The sequence below is a fragment of the Hetaerina americana genome, unplaced genomic scaffold, assembly GCF_022747635.1.
Source record: "Hetaerina americana unplaced genomic scaffold, ioHetAmer1.1.p SCAF_4, whole genome shotgun sequence".
Taxonomy (NCBI): Eukaryota; Metazoa; Arthropoda; class Insecta; order Odonata; family Calopterygidae; genus Hetaerina; species Hetaerina americana.
In genome coordinates, this window is record NW_027286985.1 from 35607467 (window position 1) to 35635451 (window position 27985).

The following is a 27985-nucleotide window of genomic DNA, read 5'->3' on the forward strand; positions in this document are numbered from 1 at the left end:
TAATAACTGCGATAAAATTTGATTCTGGCGTTCGAGATTTTATGTTTGCATGAAAACTGAAATTTAGACGTATGATTTCCTCATAATCTTCTCTATTACGGGGAAATCTGCAACCTAGAAAAATCTGCAATCACCTTGGATTTTTAGTCATGAGTCCACGGAATATATCCTAGTCATGAGTCCACGGAATATTTCCTTGAAAATGCGAAACCTGACGTGGAAAACTTTGGGAAACACGAAGTTCTATTTGCTTAACATGTGTGAGTTATTTCTATCGGAATTTTGATTGTTCTAGTTGTAGTAATCAGGGCAGGCGACCAGCGGCCAAAGTTATTTGCATCATCAGAGATATGTGGGTGTTTTGGTATACGTAGGATTTTCGGGGAATGGGGAAGGTTGGAGAGAAACCAGGCGTCGGCATTGGCGTACTCTTAACGGAAGGCGCCAAGGGGTTGCACATAATTTAACAACCCATCCGACAAACGGCGAAGTCTTAAGTGCTCTCCACATAGCACCCCAAGTAGGAATCGGGTTACCTCTGAAAAATCGTTCAACCATGGTGAATAGAACTCATGCCCTCTAGGTGGGAAAATAGTGCACTGATCACTGCACCAATCCGATCCACTTGGAATTAGTTGATAAAAATATATGTTACCTTTGACTTCTTTGGAGGCTAATTTTTATATAGCATATTTACTGTAAATCTGCGATGTCTACATAGTTTTTCCTTGGCGGGCTAGACTTTCCTCGGTATGCGAGATTAAAGTGAAAACTCGGCGAATCATTGATATGGAATAGCATGTTACGCTTTCTAATGAGAGGCTACGAATGATGACTCTATCAGCACTTAAACATTATTATTTTAATTGACGTTTAAAATAAAATCACATTTGCCGCGACGCCCGTTCACCCATGAGTCTTTTAATAAAGGCGTTCCACGGACAACACATAAGTTTTGCGAACAATCCCAAGGGTGGAAGATGTGGAGCTATTGGCTGTTAAAGTAATAATCTCAAGAAAGAAGATCCTAAGGCCAATAAAAATAATTAAGAAGAAACTCCTATACCGGTATTTCGGTCACACAGGTGACCATCAACGGGGAGAAAATCAAATAGGGCACTTGAACTAAGAAGAGGAATGTGCACAGGCACCGTCCAAAGTCAAGTGGACTTTGGACGGTGCCTGTGCACATTTCTCTTCTTAGTTCAAGTGCCCTATTTGATTTTCTCCCCGTTGATGGTCACCTGTGTGACCGAAATACCGGTATAGGAGTTTCTTCTTAATTATTTTTATTGGCCTTAGGATCTTCTTTCTTGAGATTATTAATCCCAAGGGTGGAATTGGCATTTTTATATTTCCTTGAGGTGGTCAAAAATGGCTTCGGTCATAAATAAACGTAGGGAAGCAGTCATTTCATTTTTAAGAAACTCATTTTCAGTTTGATTATCCTTAACGCCACTTAAGCCTCATTACTAATCTTTGTGAAAATGGATGACCGAACCCGGCTTAATCACGAGGCTTGTGTCATAGCGAGAAAACAATGTTGATATGAGGGAAAAAATGTAAAATACAATATCATATTGCCAATTTTCTTGTATTATCCGAATAAAAGTGAATGTAATTTATATTCAAATTCATTCCAAGTTCAGTTATCGTCAAAGGTAATCTGCGCAGAAATGGATTTATGCCCGCTGTAAATAATAGTTGTTAATGGTCGCATGCGTTACTGTTGCACTATAGCTAATAGGTATATTAACTTCTTCTTGGCTTTCTTACATTATTTACTTCAATTCAGTACTTCGTACTTCCTATCAGCTTTCATGCAGTCTAAAACATCTCTTACCTCTTTCCTCTACTTTGCGTTCCTGAGATCTCCCCTCTCTTAAGGATTTCTTTCAACACCTCAGTAACTAGCAATATTTCCTCCCAAAATTTTCTTTTTCAGATCTCACCGTGCACATTCCTCTCTTCCTCTTCCGCATTTAAAACTTCGACTTAAGCTCGCGTCTCCAACTTATTTCCTCATATCTTCGCGATACCCGCATCTAAAAATCGGTCGTACTTATCGTCTAGTCTCATATTATTCATACAACGCTACGGTCCATGTTAATATTTTACCAATATTTTATGTACATATTTCCTTAGATTATTTGCCATCAGTGCGATTTTCCTCCGATAGTACTTTCTACCATGCCCACTGTCCTCCAAAATATTGCCCTGGTATGTGAACTGTTCCACCTGCTCTAATTGAGTTCTTCCTGCTTTAATGTTTTACTTCGGCTTCACACTTCTTGAAAATATTCCTAGTGCCTTAAAAATAATTTCCTGCGGCTAGATGAGCGCAAGTTAAATTATTACTACCAATGTCCGGAATAAACTTTTCTGCCATCAGGTTTTAGTTGACATTAGTGATTTGAATGCAGTATTGTCTTTATTTCAGCTGGAGAATTTGCAATGATCAGCATGGAATGACAGTGATAGATGATGTGGCGGACAGAAGTTGCAATGAGAAGAAATAGTTCTGTTAGTGCAATGTATTACAAATGATGATTGAAACGTTTGGATTTAAAACGGATGGATGAGACGATATGTAGCACTTCATGGAAATTCACAGTTTGCGCTCAAATTTTGTTATTGCTTATGGTCGCTGGTTAGTGTGAAAATTAGAGGTTTGCTGTTCGACGGACGGTGGGTGACTACATATATGCGCGTCAATATGCACGTTTTCAAATGGCGTCCCACGTAGGGATAAGGACCCCCATAGGACAAACAACTCCCTCCATGGCGGACCGTTCCCCCACCCCATTGCTTCTCGCATGTCTGTCGTCCCCATCTGATGGCGCCGGAGGAGGAAATGCCGTCCGTCGCCCTTTCGTGGCCTGAGATCGATCCCCGCGAGAAAGTTCAAACCCCATGTCTTCTTCTGGTTAGTCCGTTGCCCTCCCCCTCCATAAAGAGAGCCACCGCGACGCACACCGCAAGGAGCTACCTTCCCTCCCTCCGCTCCGGAGACATTTAGCCCGATTCGACGTGGTCGACTTCCCTCGAACCCTCGACCTCCCTTCCAATCTCCTCCCCCCCCCTCCTTCGTCTCCCTTCATCTCTCCCAAGCGGGGACCTCCGTCGGCCGCCGCCCAGGAAACCGCCACCTTTTCTAATCCACCGCACCCTCCAGAGCGCGACTCGGGCGTGGACATGTGAAGATTAGGCACTATATATGTGCTCATGTCACCAAACGTTTGCCTCGGACGCGTTACGAATATACAATATCTCCTCGAGGAGGAAAAGTGAGAAGGCAAGCTTCAAACAGATCGAAAACCGTTCGACGTGCGTCATCCGACGAATTGAAATTGAGATCGTAGACATTGCGGACAAATGAAATGAACGAAACGCAATGCAAAAAATAGGTTAAGAGTCTCACCGTCAAGCATTTTTAGTTGAAAAACTCAACAACATGTCAATATGATAGCGTTTTTGTTAAATGGCATCCAGACCATTTTAAGTGACTGAAGGGGTTAATTTTGGAAGGATTCCAATGGAGTAGTCCATAGAGCGTCGTGGTTTGATTTTCAGAACTTGGAGGAAGTAACTGCGCGTAAAAGTTGCTTCGCGTGAGCTAGGTATGAAGAGTACTCGTAGCAACCGAGACATCTGGGAGGGTGTGTGCCGCGTGTGCATTGGCTGTATCTGCGGGAACATTTCTTGGTTCCTTCAGTAACGGCACATTTCATGCAACTCTTGGGTATCGTAAATATTTTGTTAGAGTAAAGAGCTACTGCTATTTAGGTAGGATAAAGTCAAATAAGTCATCTAGAATTTATTCTTTTCAATAAAGCGAACAGCTTAAGTACTGAAAGGATATGAGGAAATTGACTTTAAATTTGGATATATCTCTGATCACGATGCACAAAATTCATTAGAACTTAACTAAAAGAATTTATTTGTATCGTAATGAATAGCTTTTATTTCAGGGTTTCCGACTAAATATAAGACGGTTTAAAAATGGAAACATTCAAAAAGTGGGTCAGCTCATTTAGCATATTAAGAATCGAAATTTCATTTTATTTTAGATTTGCAAGTATATTCATGCAATAGTGTAGGTATTCCTGTGCGTTCCACGGTATTGAGGAGACCTTCCTTTATTCATTACTTTAAATGGGCCTGATACTTTCTCAAAATAGCTCAGTGACAGTTGTAAATGTACAAAATTCGATTGTGCCAAAAGTCTACTTTTGACGGCTTTTTACTTTTTTCACGCGACCTTTCTTTAGTCGTGTATGTTTACGTACATCCTCGGTAACTGGTCCGCTGCGGATAGAACGCTGAATCCTTCAATGTCTTAACCTTCTAGAGATAGAAAGTTGTAAGGCAAGTGAGATTCCGACTGGCTTCAGCGGGGAAAAGTTCATGGGTCGGTCGAGGCTGCTTTGATCGCCCGAAATGAAAATTTCATTTTCACTCCTTTGGATTAAAATAGAAAATATATAAAGGGACAGAAAGAAACACAGTCTTTAAAGTATAAAAAGTGTCGATTCCAGTGAGAATTAGTGAATTGAAGTTATCGTAAAGGTGATCGATTCGGGAAATCTGAGTTATTTTTTTTGTACAATTACAATTTAAATCATGTAAACTTGCCACCTTTCTGAAAAAAAACTTTGACCTAAAATTTTGCTTTCCTTGTCTTTTAATAACGGTGGATCAAGTTAGTTTTTCGATGGACTGAATAAGGAAAAATAAATTCTCCTATAACATATACCAATGAGTTTTTCACGGACTACTTAGTGTCGCGATAAATTTGGCTTAGAGCCACCGCAATTCCAGTAGTGGTATCCCAATTGCCTTTGAAATGACCAGGAATCTCCGGATAAGGCGTGGCGAGGCATTCAGTTAAATACAAATGTTAAAAATTTCTTATGCACACATCATCGATTACTTCCTTATGATATGCACGTTTATTTTATCCTGCGGTGTTGATGGAAATTTCCTGCATAATTTGTAGTTTTTCGGTGTTTCTGATCGATATAAAATACTTAACAATGATAAAAAGAATTAATATTACAGTGGTCAATGTGCCATTTAACGACGGAAGTTGTTGCTCCTTTAGCCCCTGCTTTTCACATAGTACATGTGTATACAATTTTCTTTTTCATTTTGCTCAATCTTATGAGGGTAAAAAGAAACTTAACATTTCCACAATAAAGATTTAATATTTCGCGACCATGGTTTCGTGAAATATTAAATCTTTGTTGTGGAAATGTCAAGTTTCTTTTTACCCTCATAATGATGGAATTCCACAAAGTTAAACCTGAGACTGTTATGTTGCTCAATCTTAGTTCAATAGCGTTATGAGGTTTTTCTCGTGCTATCGATTCTCTAACATCCCATTTCGATTCTCCCCCCCTTGAATCCCCACAAGTGCATCGATGTGTGTACCTATATAACATAATACGAACAGCCAGTGGATTTCTCGAAGATGTCTTCGAATGGGTTCAAGGATCGATCTTCGTAAACGTCAGCGCGATTGCCATCCGACCGGAAGCCCGGAGGTTCGAATCTCGCTTCGGGCAAGGATGTTGTGACTGAAATTTGATCAATCGTATTCTCTCGATTGTCACGGTTTGGAATTGATGCCACAGACGGCGGTGGACCTAAAATGAAAAGGGGATACTTGTGTGCCGCTGCTACTGATTTTAAACCGGTTCCTTTGCCTGTGGGGTTGGGGTGGATCGTACAGGGTTCTTGGGGGTGAGTAGTGTGGGGGGGGGGGAAGGATCGAACGGCGGTTGGAGACGCGATGCATAAAGGGGGGAAGGAGACGAAGAGTCTCCGGTCGCGTTCACTTCGGAATGAATCTGTGGTCTTCGTCGGCCGCGCTTGAAGGGAGAGAGTGGAGGTTCACCGAGAGCCAATGCAGAAATCTCGACGCACTCCTATCCGTCGCACTACCTGTTAGGTACACGACGCAGGATTTTAAAATGCTTGGGTCCTATCCTATTATATATTATATATATATATATATATACATATATATATATATATATAATGTATCCATGGAGTAATTCTAACTTTTTATGAATATTTCGGACCCCCTCCTATACCATTCCCACGTCACATTTAAGTCGGAGATTTGCAAACCTCGACCAAAAGTATCGCTTTGCCTGACCTACGTACCATTTTGACAGGTCGCATTGGTATTATTAATCAAAAGATACATAATTGGAGCACTTAATCGCCTGGAAGGAATTAATATGCACAGAAATGGAACGACTCTCTTGGAAACTCTCTTGACTATACTTGGACGTTGGACTACACCTGGGCGAAACAGAGCAATCAAAATGAAGTAGTGAAAAGAAAGCAGGGTTTGGTACTTAATTTTTTACCGTTCAGTTCATAACACCGTTTCCTATTTTCTATCCCTTTTCAATTTTAATCTGGTGGCTTCTGGTGTTGCTAAGAACATGGAGAGCGGAAACCCTGCTATTTTCGTCACTGAACTAATCTTCCCCGCGCTCCAGCCTACCAGCACTAATTTCAGTTTGCATGAACAAGGTATAGGCTACCGGTGTATTTTAAATGCAACTGTTAACTTAATTTAGGCGTCATATTAGAAAAATACCTGATGTTTCATGCCACTAGGATTTCTAAACTCTCGAAGTCGTCATGAACTAAGTTAGTAGTGCCCTGAGGAGGAAAAGGGGTACATGGTTAGAGCCATGGGATACAGTGTATGGTAGATTTAGGTAAAATTCACGAGTCATTCGCAGTTTCAGGGGCCTTTGCCGTAAAAAATTTTACATCGGGAATATTCTAAAACGATTTAAAACAAAAAATCGCTCTGTTAAAGAAGCAGTGAATTATGAAAGAACTTTTAATATTCTGATAATAAAGGGAGAGAATAAATATTGATATAAGAAACCATAAGCACAGTAATCAACCCGAAGGTCGGTTTGGTAGGTGATGGTAGGGTTGACCCAGTCCTAGTTGAAAAGCACCGTTGATAATGGACAAACCTGCCGTACACCCCTTCCCAACACCACCCATCCAGGCTCTCCATCCCCCCACTCCCACCTGAGCAGTCTGAGACATGTGCAGGCTGCGGATTATCCTCCTGTCCCTCCAGTCTATTCCTATTTTCTGCAATATACTCATTGGATTTTTTTAATTCACCCGATCAAACGCCTTTTAGAAATCTACGAAACAAGCAAATACGTCCTGATTGTATTCTATATTGCTCTCGATTAGTGATTGCATGACTGCAATGGCATTGCGCGTACCTCTCCCCTTCCTAAACCCAAACTGATCATCCACTAAGTAAGTAGTAGTTTTGAGGGGAGGCGACCGACAGCTAAGGTCATTTGCGCCATAGGGGAAGGACAGGAAAGGATGAAGGGTGGAGAGAAACCCGGCGTCGGCATTAGCCTACTCTTTACGAAAGGCGCCAAGGGGTCCGCGGCTTAACGTCCCATCCGACGGACGGCGTACTCACTCAAAGTACCCTCCACAAAGCACCTCAAGTAGGGATCGAGATACCTCTGAAAAATATTCAACACCGCCGGGATTTGAACCCGCGCCCTCGGGGTGGGAAGCCAGTACGTTAGCCCCCGCACCATCTCGATCCCCTCCACTAAGTAATCATTTGCCCTACTCTCCATCCTTTTGGTGATGATCCTGAGAACAACTTTAGCTGCGTGGGATATCAAACTTTTTGTATTTGATTGTTTGTCATTAGGGAGTTGTGAGAATAGTTGACAAATAATATAGATCCAATAGAAATACCAGCATACCTCAGCAATATACTTCGGCTTGTCCTGAGTTTTTTAACAGTTTCCAGGCCTCATTTTAGATAAAAAAAAAATAAAAAATAAGGGATATTCTCGGACGTGGAAGCTTTCCTTTCGTGCTGCGCGGAATAAATCGTATTTTCTGTTTTCCTTTAAACCACAAAATTGATCACCGCTTTTCAGTTAATTTTCCTGTCATCATGATTTACTTTCTATCAAGTCCCTTAATCTTTCGGATATGAATAACTCTCCATGAATATGAGTATATCGTATATCTCTCGTACATCCTCGGTGCAATAACCAAACTTGATTGGTGACCGACGTCGGTAGTGCAATTACAGGATGATGTATTGCTAGCAATTGTGCCCGAGCCATGCATCTCGTAATAATAATTGGAAGTTTTCTAGTGGAGGAGAGGCAATGGTGCGACGTGATCTTAAGCTATGATAGCTCATAACTAATAGCAACTGGCAAGCTATTTACAGGACAGACATGTTATCCTCATCGAGTGGGAGGTATATAGGATTCCAAGTTCCGAAAAGTATTTTTAATAGAAGAGTGAAATGGCAAAATGAGCCTCACTCACGCCGTACAAGATCTTTGTTGGTACTGTACGATTTATGTTGCATGAGTTGTGAATCCTGTATGAGATATTCAAAATATTATGCAGGTATACCCGGCGCAAAGCGTTTCTTGGGTTTCTTTATGCAAGTCAAATGTCTCCCGTTATTCTGATGTTTAAGATAGGTGACCCGGGCAGGCGCGCTTCGGAACGGTTGCTGAATTCCTTTCAGGCTACCTCAATGCTTATTTGCTAAGCCGAATGGTGTAGCTCATCCCACAATGGTCTCTACAGCTAGCTCATGAAACCATTAACCACAATTCTGTCGTCATGTGAGTGCTAAGTTCAACAAAAATGTGTTACGTAAAGTCCAGAGGTTTATTCCAATAGTTCAGATTTGTACTCGCACATATCTCGCACTTTTCGAGTAAAATATAAGCTGGGATGCATGCATTTTAAACGAAGAAAAACAAAGATGGAGAAGAAAAGTGAAAATTATTTGTATTTCTAATATTAACGAAATTGAAAGAGCCACGGGCACTTTTTATTCATTCGTTAGTTTGACTGTGCAGTGCTCTCATTTGCCAAGGAAAAAAATTGAATTGTTCGGATATTGAGATCATTACTGCGAAGAGCATCATTCTTTGATTCAAAACTGCGCCGCTAATGGGTTCCAGAAATTCGACAACAGTTAGCCTTGTACTTTTTAAACATCAGATACTCTCCTTCATCGTAGCGAACTCGTTTTTTCTCATTTGTTGTAGCAATGCCATCTGTAAGACCTGAAGTCTCAATGAATGCGTACACCGTCATTCACTTATTTCTTTTCATCTTAATTGGGAACGAGTAGCATGCAAGGGGTATTTATTTACGATTATGAAACGAGATTGCTTTTTTTTGGAACGCCGAAAGGGAAAGAGAAAACTACGGGTGAATGTGTAAGGTCGCGAGAGACATTTTGGCTTTCTTCCAAAAGTGAGAGCCTAATATAGAACTCGGAGAGTTGTGGAGGAGACAAAACCTCACATATGAATGAGTCTACCCAGCTTTTCACAAGCTTACATTTCACGAGTTCACCGTTATTCCTGAATACCACGTTCCATGTTTTGTCGCATCTTCTTTACCAAAAAACGAATTCATTAATCGTTACGGAACCTCCTACTGGGAAAGGATTACATGGCCGAGGAAAACATCAATGGAACAGATTAGAAAATCAACACAGAGCAAGGAGAATATTAGTTTTATTTCATGACTAGTTTTATGATTTTAACTCCATGAATCCATTTTAGTTATTTGGATTTCAGTGGAAATAAACTAATCAATATTAGCAGCTTATAAACTGAAATGCGTAGTTTACTTTCCATGAGAATGTGAATTCCCCATTTTACTCGAATAGAAGCATGACAATTGTTTAGTACGTAGTTACTCTCATCATTTTATGATAAGAGCAGTCTACCGACAAAGGTAATTTTTTAAGGATCCGATGACTATGTAGTTATCCGACATACAAATATAAATTACGTAATTCACGCTGCAATAAGCTCCGATAATTTTAATATGGCTTCCTCTATTGTTTGAGGCTCTCCTTGTAACCGATGAAATCTTATTTTCTTGTAAGTATTGTCATTCCGTCCCGGACAGGATAACATTAAACGCGTTTCCCGACGGTCACGAAGTTCTTGGATTCGACCTGCGTCCTATGCGCGGCTGCTAGGCGACATCTGTCATTTATTCATCCTGTTCTAACAAGTTTATCATTGTACCAACACAATATTGCTTGATATGTGTGCTTAAATTCGACTTGTACATTAGAGTGACAGTTTTCAATCCCAAAAACGTGACCGTTGATCTCCCCCCCCTCTTATCTTAAACTCTGGAGACACCAATAGTCGGGGATAGTCATTTGCCTCACCTTTGTTTAATAGACGAAGGGAATACGATACGAAGCGGTGAAGTACTCTGACCAATATGTAAAACTCTAAATCAGCGTATAACGCGCTATACAAAAAATAGCAAGCAAAAGATCTTTCGCTGCTGTCTTCAGGTGTAAGCGGCAATGGCGTCACCTTCTTTGTCTTCTCCTGCGTGAGTTTGATGTCGGCGACGATAAAAACTGCTCTCAGCCATCATTGTGATTTTTCGAAGGCCCTCCATGTCCATCTGCAAAGGAAATAAGGAAAAAGAGCCGTGGGAAAATATCGCACGTTTATTCCTCACAATTTCAATGCTTTGCTCCCACTCTGCCGAGCACCTCAGTTTTGAACCCGACTGTTATGCTTTTACAAGTCCTGCCCGGAAAACTTTTCCCGGTTAAAATGTAATCAGGAAACAGAATGTAATAGTTTCGTAAATGGATCGCTCTTTGCTGGTTTTACACCGAATATTTATATCCATACTAAAAAGAAATACTCGTACTTTTCCACAGATTTTATTATACGGTGAAACACGTTGTACCGTATAATAAAATCTGTGGAAAAGTACGAGTCTTTCTTTTTAGTATGGATATTAAATACTTCCACGAAGTGAAGCCTGAAACAATAGAATATATCCGAATATTTATGTGTAAAAGTTTGAGACGTAGAACTGTCATTTCCGCTTTAGACCAGGTCGGTTTGTTTAGCAACGACATCCTTAAATCTTGTGGGCTGATACATGCTTCGATGATTACGTGTAGTTTACCCACTTTTCACTATGGAAGAACATGTACTGGAGCATAGTTTTTCTGCATCTATGACTCCTCAAAAAATCGTATGCCCTATGCTTGCAAAAATCTCTTCTCGTTGGAGGAAATGGCACCGCTAAATGTTCCAACCCTCCCCTTCACGAAATATTCGCGACAATATTTGATTAGGGACAGTAGTGTACCACTGTCGTGAAGGAGAAGCACTGACTGGCCGTGCAGTACACCTTGATCAGTTGGTGCTTTCGTCGTGGTTTAGGTTTTAGCATGACCTCCAAAATTCTACCAGCAGCTTAAGAAATGCCCCCAGTCCTAGAAAGACTAATATAGAGAGATATCCTTCAGTTAGTTAAACGCATGGCGTTTCTTGCGGCCCGTTGTGATTGCTCTATTCCGTAGAAGCTTAAGCGTTGACGACGAAAATAAACGTTAGAAAGTACATATCGTACACTACCTGCCTAAAAATTTAGGTCAAGAAACTGCTGCCGTTTTGCCCCTTCAGGTACTTGTGTGTAAATCAAGGGCGATGACTTCGGCCAATTAGAGGGAATGTTGGCAAGCCAGTGCACGTCAGTCAGATTGCCCTCTACTCCGATTGAATTGCCGTCCGGAGCTTCAGTAAAACATTGAAGAATTTTCGTCTTCTATGTACCATCTGTAGGATGTCCCAGAATGCGTTCATCGTGGAGGATTTTGTCCCTTGACATCCCCACGGAATGTAATAATATTTTGGACTGTAGAAATATTATACAAAGATTCAAACGGACAGCGATAAAAATATGTTCAAGGAGGCAAATTTCCTACGGAGTGAGTTTGGCTTAGTTTTGCTCCACGGAGGGACCTTTTTTGTGACTTGGTTTCACTGTAGTTTATTACATTTTGTTAATTTTTAAATGGAATAGAGATAATTTTTCAATCGTGTGTGCTGTGGAGACAGTACTGATGGATTGTTTGGACGCACTAGAAAAAAATCATCTATGCATTCCTGACACCAAAAAAATCCGCGAATGTAATTTTTAGCCGATTACTATTATGCAGATCATTTCTGGTCACGGATATGATAACGCATCATATTATTTTTATTAGAACACATTAATACGCTTGCTGGTTCTAGCCATTTTTATGTTTTGAGTGGCTAAGTAATAAATACCTGAATACGTAAAAATGTGAAGGAAAGACAGTATTGACGCACCATGGCGGCAGGGCATGTTGTGCAAGGAATGTCTAGGTGTCCAGGGAGTTGTCAAACCGAGAAAACCGTGAAAATTGGGGAATGCTGTCTGACTTAAAAGTTTAGGAATTATAACATTTTTGGTTGAAAAAATGTTTTGGGCGATGTGTTTGGACTATAACCTTGATGATGTCCCTCTGGCTGGCATGTATACTATTTATGATGTTATGACAGTGACTGGTGGGGTTAAGTATATGTCATAGTTTCTGGAATAAATATGTGAGGTAAAAGGAAGTTCTTAAAAACCAAAGTTTGCTATGGATTCTTTAAAAGATCATAAATGAAAAATGTGAGAGGCTGTGTGTAGGTGAGAGAGTTGCCAACCAAAAGGTTTAAAAAATTTCTCGCTATCGATAACTTGGTGATTGTGATGATGTAGTATTTGTTTTGGTTGTGTTGAGAGAGTTTAAATTCTCTTCATTGCGTTCATGTAGTGATATTACACGATATCAATCGCGGATTCACTGTACCTCGTAGTGATTTCTAGTTCCTTTCCATGAAAAAGTGCCCAGTTTTTTTCTATATTTTACCATGTGCCTCCCAATTTCTGAGGTCTCATTACTTTTTCTGGAAAACCATTAACACCAATAAATTGAAACTTCTATTGTTTGTAAAATAATCTCCCTGTCGACCAAGATATTTTTTTACAATTGGACTCTATGGTTTCATGGTCGCTAAGAACGCTTCTGCAAGGGTCCCTTTTGCCAACTGCAAAATTGCTGGTGGTCTATGGCCAAGGCTTCCTGGGATCGCCGTCACGTTACGATACTCGGCATACTCTGAACTGTCGCTTGCAATAACGCTCATTTAGCACATCAATCACTGCATGGATCACTCAATTGTCAGTGCATTCCGACTGATATTAAAACAGGCAAGATAAAACTAACTACATGCTGTTATTTAACGCTAAACGGTGCCATTTAAAGAATTTAAAACACCTCTCACACTAGCGGAGGCTATACCAATCCTGTGGAACATACGTACATCGCAGCCATCTATGCCTTGTACTTGCAAAGAGTGCCCGCGTATTTTAAGCTTCCAACCACATCATTCCGTCTACACCCAGTCCAGATAAAATATTGAGTATATTATACCTTTAAAGCACCTCTTAGTTTTATTTTTACTATTTTGATTTTGTTTTCAAGAAAGAACCCATTTTAGTGGGTAATAAGTTTTCGTTTACTTATTGCTGTAAACAATGTCCCTTGAATTTGAGAATGTTATCTGTTGCTAAACCCCTAAAAGTTAGACGTGTGACTTCATAATCCTCGCATCCATTACGCATCGTTTACGAAAATGCATTTTGGTTTGATGTTTACCAAATATTCGATCGCATTTTTGTTATTAAATAACCTGGAAAAAGGCGAAAAGCAATATGGAAAACTCCGGGGTTAACACAATTATAAAACCGACCTTCTGGTTGATAATCGTGTTCACGGTTTTTTAAGCTCCCTGAATCCGGGGAAAACACTGAATCATTATTTAAACGAGTATTGAGGGCGCAACCGAGACTCGGCAGTCAAAGAGGTAATTTTAACGGATAGTTGGCTCAGTGGGACGATCATCTTAAGGGCTGCGAGTTTCAAGCTGCCGGGAATCATCCTCAGTCCCGTATAAACGCCACAATTCTCATCAAGAACTGCAAACAGGTACACTTTGTTACGCTGAATTTCCTTTGAGACTGGTTTTCGCAGATAAGGTTGTGGGCCGAATGTTTCTTGTCCTTTAAATAGAGAACCTGCCGCTTCTGCTGGGACAGAATGGAATTGTGTTTTAATTTTCAATTGATATTAATAAGACCGCGAGCGGTCTTGTCTCCTAACCATGTGAGCCATTTTGGGAGATATTTCGGTCGACCGCGGTCGGGAACAGAGAGTAAACGATGCATTGTGTGCAATCCAAAGGTCAGTAATAATATACATCAAAGGTCTATCTATTGCGTGAATGACTGACTAGCGCGCCCTTCATTCGTCCGGCATATTCGCTACGGATTTTTCCTCTATTGTGGCACTGTTCCGGACGTTTGAAACTTTCTCGCTTGAGCTACATCTGTGTCGTCATCGGAGGTAGTCATAAATGCAGCAACCCGGTTCGTACACAATGGTAACAGACGGTTGTTTCATTGAAAATAATTATAACGCTACATAATCGTGCCTCGGACCTCTCTGTGAAAACCTGCTTTTTGTTATCCATTCCCCATTCTGCCATAAAGTCAATATATACGCTCTAGTTCTCACTTTTGCTTTCAAGTTTTTTGTTATCGTATATCTGCGAACGAATTCTTTAAAGTTTTTCTGCACTGGAAAATTTACGGTCGGTTATCTGGAGGGAATATGCGTGGATTTTGACGTGAAAAATAGCGACCCCAAGAGAATACCAAATGTGAAATTCCAATATATGCACCCATTTGCTCCAGTATGGGAATATCCCTTTCATTTGTGTAATAACGAAACTACAGGGAGGAAAACTACTTAACAAATAGAGATATCGTTAAATTAGAGCGTATTATTTTTTTCAACATCGTATACTTTGAGCCACTCACTGCATGAACGTGTTCCAGTTGTCAGGGGAGTAGCTTTCAGTGATAAAACTATAGTGAGTGCCTACTTCGTTTTATGACGTGTTCGTCAAAGGATTGTCATAGGACAAGATTTGTATGGAAGTGTGTAGTTTTAGGCGTGATATGGTGAAATTGGAACAAAATGACCCAAGTTATAGCACTTAGCTACTAGATAAAAATGTATTGCCGACTTGGCTTCGCTGTACAACATCTTCTTCGGGTGGATATGCTAAAGATGTAGTATATCGAAATCTAGTCGGTAATAATTTTTTATCTGGTGGGAAAGAGCTTTCCAATGGTCTTTATGACAAAATTTGTGTTTAACGATGAATTGGTGCGAACGCGATTTGCTGTGACAAGTAATAGTCGAAACTATTAATTATCATGGGAGTCAGTTACCCTTATTTTGTAATCTCTATTCCCAGCGTAAAATAGAACCTTAGAATTTACCCTTATTTTTGGCATCGAAGCCTAAATTATGGCTGCTCGCACTTAATTTTGGCAACCGGGTGTGATTTTTGGCATCTCCCGCTCCGGTTTTATGCCAGGTGCAGCTTTGTGCATATGTTAAATATAGAGATAATCTTAATAATAATAATATCTTAGCAATAATAACTATAATTTCCTCCGTTTTAGAAGTGAACTTATGCGCTCTCATTTCTTGTACACCGCTAAGACTGCAGGCAGCAATTTTTTGTTTCGGTTTTCAGAGGAGTGTTACAAGAGAACTCAGAATATTTCCCGTTAGCACTTCTTGGCAATTTCGTGAACAGCATTTCCAAGGCATCGAATGGAATTCTATTGTTAGCGGGGGTTTTCGGTTACGTAATTCGGTGCTTCCCCGCATTGATTATATTTTTTCCTGTGAAACATGCCTTGCCAACTTTTTGTATTCTGTTCTACGTTGAGTCTCATGAAATCCGGGCAGAAATTTGAAAACCCTCCTGTTAGTCCATTAGGAATACATGACTTTTTCAAACGGAGAATGATTCACAACGCATGCCCAGATCGTCCGGTGTTTTTGCCCTCTTTTATAGCTTTAACGGGACCTCTGAACTAACTCAAACCTTCCGGAAGGTTTTAATTTAATAATTTCGACAAATTTACTTATCATATTACAAATACTATTTGCAATATCTATTTTACTCACAAATATCAAAATGTGTATCGATGAGTACCTCAAACTTGAGTCAAAGCAAGCATTAGACGATTAATCTCAATACGCCGCCTATTCAACTTAATCTATCTGGATTGACCTTCTTGTAGAATGACTCATCATCGATAATTGATATGGAAATTCAAAGGAAATAATCGATGCGTGAATCGATCGTATAGCGAATCGACTCACTTAAGCAAATATTTTTCCCGATGTAGATAAACAATAAGTAGATCCGGTTTAGTATCGGAATAGAATTCAACGATCGGATAAAAATCGATTGCGAATCAGAAAATATGTTTTCGCGTCTTGGTTACCCTTCACTGGGTGCTGGGGCAGCGATAAATTTGTTCAATTGATGAATCAAAATTATCTTCAATGCAATAACTCGATGTCGAACGTATTATTGATTGTAATGAAAATTAATCGAGTAAAAATCAGTATATTCCATATTTTTGTACTTTTTCATATGAGTGGACAGTATTTTTTTGCCGTATTAACGAAATTTTTACATCGCCCATTCGGGTGATTTAAAATGCAACGGGTACCGTCTTTCGGACGATGAAGTATAATAATCGCGCCTATATGTAATCAACGCGCCCGCGTAAACAAACGATTAAAAAATGGTAGAATTTCACTTAGCACGATTTTCGGCCGAGTTATTCAGCTAGTTAAGATTCTCAGGTCTCCTCTTACATCAAGAATGTTTTAGGGATTTAAAGGAACAAGATAATCTGTCAAATTGCCATGTGAAGATCGTCACGAAATTATCGTAGTCTTACGCGTTGCGCTAGTCCACGAGGGATCCGGGTTCGTATTTCGGCCTGGGCAAGTAATGATTTCAATTCAATTGAGTAGCTTTTCGTGTATTAAAGTCCGATTCTCTGTGGTACTTCTAAAATTTTTATATTATTCTTGATCTGTGAACAGTCTAACAGGGAATGGTCATTGAAATCTTGAGTCTTTAATGTCAGGAAACTCTTTCGGGAATGGACAAATCTTTTAAATAAGGCAAATCGGGTACTGCAGGTATGCGACGACATATTGCCATGGATTCACCAGATATTGAGGAAGAATTTAATTTCTAAAATACCAAATGCTCTCACCAGGACACTTTACCGTATTAGCACCTGCAGAATCCTTGTTTCTTAAGTCGCCAGATCAATGAATAAATTAAACGCGGCTGATTAAGATTTAATGACTCATGCATGCATTACCTACGCTGACCAGATAACAATGTGCACAACTGGCTACTCCAGAATACGTTCTATGGGATGGCCGTGATTGTCAGCAGAATAATTTCTTTCTTCAAAGAAACTGATCTATTCAGTTCAGTATGGTTTGCTCCATTCTACAAATGGTATATCGCCCCCATTTACACAACAACGGTTGTTATGCATGTTACATTTTTTATGAATAATGAAATAGTTTCTGATCTCTTCGGAATTTTTTAAATTTGGTATAAGTTATCACTTGTATCAATTAATTTGCCGTTTAGCGTTTTTATTGCGGGAATGAGGAACGAAATTTATGGGAAATCTGTAATAAAAGAGAATGGTGTTATATAATTACTTGCTTGCCTCGTATAGGGACCGGGTTCAATTTCCGGGGTGGTGGGTGTCTTTCAGTGGCATTTCCATATCTGTTTGTTAAGTTTGTTGGAGAATACAAGTACCTCCCGACCCAACTTTCCTGACTGGGATTTTGACGGCAGACGATCGACTATTCACAAACAAAGCTGCCGATTATCCAAACTGTTGATTGCTCTTTCCTAGCTTTAACTAGTATACCTGAATAGTTGCCGAGTGCAGGTTTAGTCCTCGAAAAAAATTGTCTTAGAGGTAGTTAAAAATGGAAACGTATCTTGTCTCATTAAAAGTATCATGACTCATTTTTCTATGATTTTTTGCAGACTGGAACGACTGCCCTTTTCTTTGCCGCCCAAGGGGGATTCCTGGACATTGCCCGAGATCTGATGGACGCTGGAGCTTCTGTTGACTCTCAGAGCTTGGTAATTTTTTATTCAGTTTAATTAGCCTCGAAGATATTGTTTTTTTTACATCGAGGAAAATATGATTTTAAGCGAACCTTTTTTATCATAAAATGTGAAACAGCTGACCACAGTAATGTCATAGGAGCACATTTACATATGTTCTCCATGGTTTTAGGAGTCTATTATTGTCCCATCATAATATAAGTGTAAATGTACTCATATATTTGGCGTACACAGAAAGTCATATAACTCATACGAGCAGTCAGCATCTATATTTTCTACTTCAACTTCATTCACTGCATGGATACATTTTGTTAATTTGATGGTGGAAAAGTAATATCTGCATCATTGTTGCTAGTAACCTTTTGTTAGCAAAATTAGGGCATTTTAATCTAAAACCTGGAAGCATATTACCATCATGAGGGACCTACCTCAAGTTAGGTTTTGGATGGTCCGTAAATAATATTGTTAAGTATGGACTGTATCATTTTAGTATAAATGTAAGCGTAGTATCTCCATTTAAGTTGATGTATGAAAGAGCTGTATCTTCTCTATCATTCAATGTCGACAATAAACCATGTGTACTTACTAGAATAGTTACAGTATGCCTTATCCTAGATTCGTTAATACACTGTATGTCTACCTGAAGTTTATCAATGGAGCATTCACCTCCTAATGTTTGCTCTTCATTATTTCTATCTTGTTATTATTATTTTCTGCCTTAATGCTATCTTTAAAACATCTGTTTTCTTCCAATTTCTATCAGAAGGGAAATAACTGGGGTTGAGGAATTCTCCACACACTTTTTCTGCCTGCTTTTGACTTTGCATAGCAACTGTCTTCTCCTGCTATATTTAAAACTTCATTTTTGGTCTTCCTATCTGTCAAAGTTCTTCATTTCTTCTCCATAACTACATTTCAAAACCTTCTAATCTATGCTCACCCTCTTGCCTAAAAGATGAGGTTGCAGATCCATATACATAGTACTAAGCTCATAGTATGTTTTTGTTTCACTACTCTTTTCTTTATTTCTCTACTGATGATATATGATATCTATTCCTTCCTCTTGTTAATACTTTTTGTGGATGGTATTCTTCTCCTAATATCCTCACTGCAACACCCATATTCCTCCAAAATGCTTTGGGAAGACATGAAATACTTGGCCTTTCTCATTTATTCCCTCCCACTTGAATGCACCTAACTTACATGTGTAGCATTTTGAGACCTGCCTATTCCTATGGTCGTTTTTTGATTTAATATTCATCCCATACTTCTCATTGTGGTGCTGTAAAGGTTTTAACAATAACTCCAGTCTCTTCTGTCTCTGATTGGCTCATCCTTAATCATCTACATGCCCAAACATCGTCCATGATCATCTATTGGCTTCACTTATTCCCAGCTCAAGCACTTAGCATGAAATTCCTGGCATCCCCTCCAAATGAAAGTTTATAAGAAGTGGTGATAATGGACACCTCTGTCTTACTCCTCTACATATTGCTACCTATCCCATTTCTCCTGTTGCTAACCTTACCTGTGAAATCTGGTTTATGTACAGGTTTTGGATAAGCTGCTCATTTACTCCTATATTCTGCAATACTTCCATTTAATATGCTCACTCTGCATAGGTAGTCAAAGGACTTTTCACAATCCATGAAACACACAAAAACATCCTTGTTGCATTCTATAGTCCTGTCTTGCTTTCATTACACCAGCATCATGCTTTCCACTTCTTATTCTTAATTCAGACTTATATCTATCTGCCTAATTACTTGTTGACAATAATATACAATTTTCTATTGATGATAGTCAATACTACCTTTACTGTGTATGAAATTTGAATTATTACTTTGTAATCCTACTATAAAGTAATAATTTAAGCTATACCACTAATTTAAAGCTATACTACTATTTGTTTCTTTTTTGGGGTTATGTCCAATCAAATATTTTCTTGTCCATTGCAGGCTACTTTATGGGTCTAATAGGATATGTATTATGTATATTTAGTAAGATTTGTCAAACAATTCTTGACTTAAATTGCAGCACCATTCACTTTCCATGACGATGCGGCCTGAAATTAATGCAGAAAATCTTGTATGAAAAGGCTTTCGATTATGCAAAAACTTCTAAAAGCCCTCAATACCAGTCACCAATGCTGCAAAAATCTGTTCAAAATCATCTAATGGAATCTGTTCAGATTAATTACTTATATTTTCTGTATGGTCATCTAAAAAATCGTGTTCTTCCATTTTTCCTACATTCTTCAGTGGTTTTATGAGGATATTAACTATTCTTACAGCCTGGTTCAACTTAATTTCCAGTACACTATATCCCTTGATTCGAAAAATTGAATCAACTAGAATTCCATACGAGCAAATCCCAAGGTTACATCAGATATACAAATCCTAAGTGCAGTAAATAATTAAGAAGTGGTACAAATCCCGAGTTGAGCACTGCAAACAATTTTTTAGAAAATTTAGAAAAATTATAAAAATTATCTGTATGCCATAAGAAGGCAGCATGGCCCTGTTAAAGTTTTGTCAAACCTTTATTGGAAAGTGGCTGTTCGAAAGTTGCCATGGTAGTGCTTGGCATTATCATTTGTGGACACCAATTTTTTTAAATTAAAAATTAGTAGACAATGCATGGATTTGCAACATACATCACTTTTTTAGTCATTGTATTTCTTACTAAATTCATAATTGGAATTATTTCCCCAAAGCTGTTTTCTTGCTTGCATTAATGGATTAATTTTTTGCTGGGCACGGTAACCTTTCAAAAGAAGGAACTTAATCACACTGCAAGCCTCTATCTTCTCCATACTGCAAGTTACTTCAATGGGTCCCTGAAATGAAAAAAAATCAAAATTAATGGCAGTAATTTAGAGTGTTATGTGCTTAAGAATTAATTGATGTGCAGAGGTAATTTCATCCAGATATCTATTATTTCTTATTAATAATTAAAACTTTACGGTACCTCCTTGTAATAAACAGCACGTAATAAATTAAGTTCCATGTCATTCCTTGGGGTTTATGTATGAGTTGGCTCTGGTAATGGGTACCACTTGCCATGAAAGTGACATAAATTAAAGAAAAATGAAACTAGAGTTGATTCACTTAATTTTTGTAAGATGAAAATTAAGGAGTGAGTTATCATGCCTGAAAAAAGTGGAGGAAGTTAACTTAATAAAATGAAAAACAGCTCGCGAAAAAAGAACTTTACCATCAATTATAAAAAGTATAACATCTGTTCTTAATTATGTACTTTAGGTAGAACTACTCCATAACAAGTCATCATGGAAACTTAAAACAAGAGCTATGCCATTTTTTGGCATATGTTTTAATGGCATGCATACATCTAGTTTCTCTCTGTCCTCTATGGTTTCATGGTGAATGTATAGTTTTCTCTCACTTGTTGTTAGTACCTATTTTATAATCAGAAAAGAGAAATATTTCTCAGTGAATTATTGATCTAGAATTGAGCAGGGCTAATAAAAATATAGCTATGTTATCCATCTGCAGAAAAATTACCTTCTGCCAACTGTAGTTGACTAATTACAGGGCAAATGAATATGACTGAATATATATATTGGGAGTCATGAACATTTTATTTAAGGCTAGCTAAACAAACCTTTTGTCAAAAAGGATTGTTCAATATGCTATGCATATGAATATGCAAAAAGAAAATCAAAGGGAAATTAAAAATATTAATGTATGCTAATCTATGCTATTTTATTTTTATTGGTTAGGTATCAAACATATTTGTAAAATCATGCATCTAAAAATTATTTTGTTATTGGCTTTTCAGGATGGAGGCACTCCATTATTTGTTGCCTGCCAATGTGGCCACCTTGAAATTGTTATGGAGCTTGTTGAGAGGGGTGCCAAGTTAAATTCTCGAATGAAGGTAAATATTAGCGTCAGCTAATAGTGTAATTAGTGTAATCAATATCATACGAAAAGAAGTATTTTTTCATTCTTTTCCTGAATCATCATCAAACCATTATGCAATGAATGAACTTAATGGGTAAGTAACATTTTTCATCAAGGTCAAAGTAAAATGAATATTCCATATGAATTGCTTTGTAAAAAAATGTTACATATTGGTGTTATGAATTGAGTATGCGCTGATAAGCCTAGGGATTCATTTGTAACTTCCACATAAGAATGGTTTTCCTGGATTTGGAAAATGTTTAATATACTAAATTTCTGTGGAAGTGAAAATCAGCTGGGATTTACTTCTTCTTACTGTGTGTATTGCCAGTGAATGCTTAAATTCCGATGATTCCAAGAAAATATCTCTAATTGAAAGGAAATAATTGGTTTGTGTTTGAATTTTGATGATGAATTAGCATTTCCAAGTTTAGGACTATGTAGATTTTTCTTCAAGAGTTCAATATTATATACCAAATTTTAACATATTTATACACCTTATGAAAATCTGAATTCTTGGTGAATATATATTAGCTGCCAACTCTACTCAAGCTGAACTTTCAAAGTGCTTGGGAAGAATAATGAATGAAACATACAATGGCAGCCCAGAAAAGGGTTGAATGGTCACTGTTATAAATGAACACAGTAGGTTAGTACGCCTTGAGCTGAAGTGGCTGGAAGGATGCACTGCTTGTCAATTGTAAAACAATACAGTTGAAATTTTCGGCAATGTGTAGTTTGTTCAGTGATTAGGTTTTTACTGATAAAAAACTTCAAAGCTGTTGAAATTAGGAATATTTGTGCTCTGTATTGACCAAATGTGATGAGTGACAAGGGTTGTGCTTCAGTGTTATCGTTTGTTTGAGAGTGAATGGAACTATTCATGGTGATAACGGAAGTGGTTGCCCATCTGTGGTGAACAATGAACTGCTCCTTGAAATTGACAAAAAGTTCATGTAGACCAGCATTTTGCAATATCTGAAATCTTTAGAAAGTTTACCAAATACTCTTGTTGCATGGAAACACGACTGAAAAGCTAGGTTACCGAATGTTTTGTGCTTGTCTTGCCAAAGGATTTCAAGGTGCCCATTGGTTGGCTGCAATCTCAGGAGGTAGAATTTTACGCAGAGGGAATTTAAAAATGAATTCAGAGATGTTTTGTTATTTAGCTTTAAATTTGCTTGAAGAATTTTAATAAAATAGGAGAGAAATGTAGTTTTTAGTTGGAATTATTAAATGTTCTGTATCTATTCCAGTGTATTTTTTAAAGCATAATGGAGGCTACTTTCTGCACAGCTTTATTTCTTTAAATTTTTTAACCCAGAACCCATGTTCTTTGTCTCGATTCAAATCAACAGTTTCCTAGTCTTGTTAATATCACTTGAGAATTGCCTGACATGCCTTTTCCATGGCATATGTATGATAAGAGTGTCAATGTATATTTGTAGTAACCTTACTGATTGATAAATTAAGAGTACATTGGTTATATTTCTTTATGCAGGATGGGGCAACTCCTCTCTTCATTACATCCCAGAATGGCCACGTAAGAATTCTCCTTCATTTGCTAAGCAAAGGAGCGGAGAGTAATATAAGGAGGCTGGATGGAGCATCGCCACTTTGGATAGCCTCACAGATGGGCCATGCAAATGTGGTAAAAGTGCTTCTTGCTGCTGGAAATGCACAAGTAGATGCAACTCGGCAGGTTGGTGAAAGAGGCAGTTTTCCATATACTCATCTGTAAGGTGCTTATTCATAAAGGTGACTCACATGTTATGTCCAGTCATCTGCTCACTTGAAATAAACATACCAAGAATTTGCTTCAGTGCTACCTATCATTCATCTGTAATAACAAGTTTACGGTACAAGAGTGAGAAAATATAGTCCACAGAAGGATTATAAGTATTATTTCTATTGGTACTTGAAATGTTACATCAAAACAATAATATTTACACAATAGAAATTTCAAAAAGCAAAGATTTTCATTGAAAAGTTTAATAAATAAATGTATCATTTACCATGCATATAATGGCAATTTCTGAAATTAAAAAAATCAAATTGAATGTAATTCTCCTCAAAGATTAATTCTTACTGGTATGATTTTAGATGTCTAACTGTAAATGTAAAATTAGAGTTGAATTGTAGAAGATATCATTTTGGTTGGTTGAGCCATCTAAGGGCTGTGCTTGCACAACTTACTGAGGTTTTTCCTCTTTTTCCAACATTATTTCATTCTCTAACTGATTCTTTATCTGAGAACCCCATACTTGTTCCCCTTGGTTTTTCTTTAGATAGTCCTTTCACCTCATTAGTTTTTGTTCCGAAGAGAAGTCTGTTTGATATACTGTCTTCCCTTATTTTCATAGATCTCACTGAACTTCTCAATCATGGGAGTTGTATTTTTCTATTCTCTTAGAAAGTAAAGTGTGATCCAAGGGTGAAAGAGCTGATGAAAGGGTATCCTCTAAAGAGTACTTTTAGATTGATTCTAATGAGAAGTCTCCTCATTATCTCTCTCCAAAAGGAATACTAAGGCTTCATTGTGGTACTCACTTATTCCTCACTTACTCCAGGAAATGTAACCATTTGTTGGATTCTTAGATGATTCTTATTTTTCTTTGAGAAATAAAAAATATTACACTTAAATTGATTAACTCAGATTAAAAATAACAACAATATATCATGCAAATATTCAATGTTCTAATGAAATTTGTTTGTAATAGGATGGAGCAACTCCTCTCTTCAAAGCAGCACACAAGGGTCACTTGGATGTGGTTGAGGAACTTCTCAAATACAAACCGAACCTGGGTATTCTTCCAGTAAGTAAATAATATTATGATATTTTTATTGGTTTCCCTTACTATTTGATAAGGCATTTTATAGATTAAAGTGGGTAGCATTAATAAATTCACCATAGCAGGTGTTATTAGATTGGAGGGGTAAATAGTATTAGCATCCTGTTCATGTTTCAGACTGCTCTAGTGAGTGTGGAGGTTTAGATTCAGGTTGGGCAGTGTGAGAAAGAGGGTTGAGACAAGGGTATCCTTTATCACCTGGAGACTACATAAAATCAGTCAGATTTACTGATGATCTAACATAAGTTGGCCAATCAGCTTAAGGAGTACAACCATTACTGAGTGTATTAGAAAACAAGTTTAACAGGTATGGGGCAGAACTATTTGTAAAAACGCCTTCTTCATTCTCCAAAACCTTTGACTTAAGTAAAACATTTAAATTGGAGGGATTAACAAGAGCAGGTGGAACATTCACCTATTTTGTGAATATTTTGGACCAAGATAGTCGAATTAGGAGTGAGTTAACAGAGGTGTTGAGTAAGGATAAGAAAAGATTAGTGTTAACTGGTATTCTTATGTGAAGCTTGGTTTAGTGTAGCACAGAAACTTGGTCACTGAAGTAAGGTGATAGATGTATAATGGAGGCTTTAGAAATTTGTTCACACAGAGCGGGAGGACAGAGGATAGCTCGGAGAAGCTTTAAGTTAGGCAGAAGATGTTTAAAGCCTCTTGCACACATTTTATAACAGCAAGAGGATTAATAGCCTTGCCACAGTCAATAATGTTAAAATACTAGGAATTAAGAAAACAACATGGCCCTGAAATAAAAAGAGACGTCTCAGGCATGATATGGTGGAATATTATGATTAATTAATAAATAAAAATGGCATAGAAATATTTTAACTTGCTAATGTGGTGCTAAGTGTACCCACAACTCACAATAAAACCAACTGTTTTCAAATTTAAAGATAGTTTATCCATCTTAAGATACAAATAGGATTGTAAAAGTATAGGTATCATTATTTTGTTAAGGTGGGATAGAATTCTGATGGAAAAGTGACTATTCCCAATATTTGACATGTCTATTTTTTGATCATACGAGGGTCATCCGGAAAGTAGTACCCGTTCGTGCCGCATGAAGTGCTGACGACGCGAGTAGCCGCTGGACGAGGTCAGATAGCTTCAGTGGCTTGTCTGCCTTCTCTGAGCCAAGTTGCGTGACGCTAGCATTGCCTGTGTTGTTTCTGTGATTGTTTACAATGTTTAAAAAAATTGAGAACGCCACCAGTTGTGAAGTGAGGGCAGTGATTAAATTCCTCAATGCAAGAAACGGTCGCCCATGTGATATTCATCGCCAATTAAATCGCGGTGGTGTCGCAACTTCAACATGGGGAGGGGGAACACACACGACGATGAGCGTTCGGGGAGACCGTCTGTCATTACAGACCAACTGGTGAGCTCAGTTGACGAATTCGTGAGGAACGATCGGCGCGTCACAATTGATGACATCTGTGAGCATTTTCCCAATGTTTCTCGAACAATTGTTCATGAAATTGTTAAACACCATCTGCATTATGCAAAAATTTGTGCAAGATGGGTCCCTCGCGTATCTCAATGAGCTGGCGGCGAAGGACTATGCAGCAGGAATACAGAAACTTGTCACACGTTATGACAAATGCCTTAATTTGCTTGGAGATTATGTTGAGAAGTAGTTTAAAGTATCCTCTTTCAAATAAATTTTTTTATGTTTGTTAATATTTACTTTTGTGTCTTTATTTCACGAACGGGTACTACTTTCCGGATGACCCTCGTAAATATACTTTGTTTTTAATGTAATTAGTATGTAAAACTTCCACCTTCCATTCTTCTCCACACCCACATTACAAAAGCCCCCAATCTATGCCATCATCCTGCTTCATTGTGAGACTCTGGTCTCTCCTACTGCCAGGCATGACATACAAGTCCTGTAGTGCTAGCACTCATTTTATCTATAGTGCCTATCATAAAAACCTTGGAATAAGTAATTCAGGTGGTGTCCCATTGCTTTCCTCAATAATGTTTTCAATGTGGCACCATCATTCAAGGACTGCCCCTTAGGGGCCTTTGAAGGCTCACTAAGAAATACATGCTGGGCGGACTACCTTTTATCTGGCATAAGTGAACCTACCAGGAGCAAATATCATTGCTCCAGCCAGCAAAGCTCTTGGGGTCATCAGAATACACAAACCCTTCCACAACTTCATCGCTGTATGCCATATCTATGCAAGTAGGAAATAATTTAGCCATCAACATCAAAACCTGGGCTTGCGAAAAATAGCCATTCTGAAACATGAATAGCCCACTGAACACATTCATTGAACTCAAGAGAAATGCTATATGACAATAAATTTATCAAATTATCTGGGTTCCAAGCTAAATATTTTAGACCAGAACACGCAATTATTGTTCACGCGTGTTGAACACGTCTTCTCCTTATGATTTTTATATTATATTTACAGTGCTGAAAACCGGTCTTCTTGACTTTCAGAATGGTGAGAGTGCATTACATGCTGCTGTACTCTTTGGTCACACACAAGTAGCCAAGCAACTCATATTGGCTGGTGCTGACCCAAACTTGCCCAACAGTGATGGAATTACATCCTGCAAGTTGTCACAGCAAGCTGGGCAACGTGAAATTATGAAAATATTTGGACACACAACTTCGCGAAGCATGTACTGGTGAATCCAGTCCATGAAGTTCCTATAGCAATATAACAGTTTTCCAATGGGGTTTATAAAATCATATTGGCCCACAGTTATATGATAACTTTTCATGCATTCATTGTATGATATGTAATCATTTTTTGTTGAGTGAAGTGTATGGAGTGTATTTAATGCATTTATTGATGAAGTAAATTATATGCCAAAATGATATTTTAACTTGTTGATGTTTTGGCCTAAAATTTATCTCTACACTTTTTACATGTTGATTAATAAAGAGTAATATGTAGTCCATTAATTGTTTTGAATATATTTTTAATGAAATTTTTACTGTAATGTATATAGGAGTAGAAGGTATTCATAACAAAGAATAAATGTACAAAGTGAATATTTTAGTAGAAGTGCTGTTTTTGTTACTAAATACACTCTCCTTTTCAACGTGCCTCTAAGAAGAATTATGGAGAAAACTGATAGAATAGCTTTCCTGTCTTACTTATACTTACTTCATCTTTCAGTAATATTTTATTGCAAATAATAACCTATTATGTAGATGAAAAAGGGTGAAGATTGTTACTTAAAGCCTACTGTTCAGGGTAGGCTT

General features: G+C 38.1%; 1 protein-coding gene across 1 annotated transcript in view; it reads left to right on the forward strand.

Annotated features, from left to right (window-relative positions):
* The window catches only part of LOC139691989 (ankyrin repeat domain-containing protein 29), a 79378-nt gene extending 51621 nt beyond the window's left edge, over nucleotides 1-27757 (forward strand). The window contains exons 4-8 of the mRNA XM_071589982.1: nucleotides 17883-17981; nucleotides 21768-21866; nucleotides 23394-23594; nucleotides 24613-24708; nucleotides 27212-27757. Of these exons, the coding sequence (XP_071446083.1) occupies nucleotides 17883-17981; nucleotides 21768-21866; nucleotides 23394-23594; nucleotides 24613-24708; nucleotides 27212-27406 (690 nt within the window). The 3' untranslated portion in view covers nucleotides 27407-27757. The remainder of the gene's footprint in view (nucleotides 1-17882; nucleotides 17982-21767; nucleotides 21867-23393; nucleotides 23595-24612; nucleotides 24709-27211) is intronic.
* Nucleotides 27758-27985: the final 228 nt, after the last annotated feature.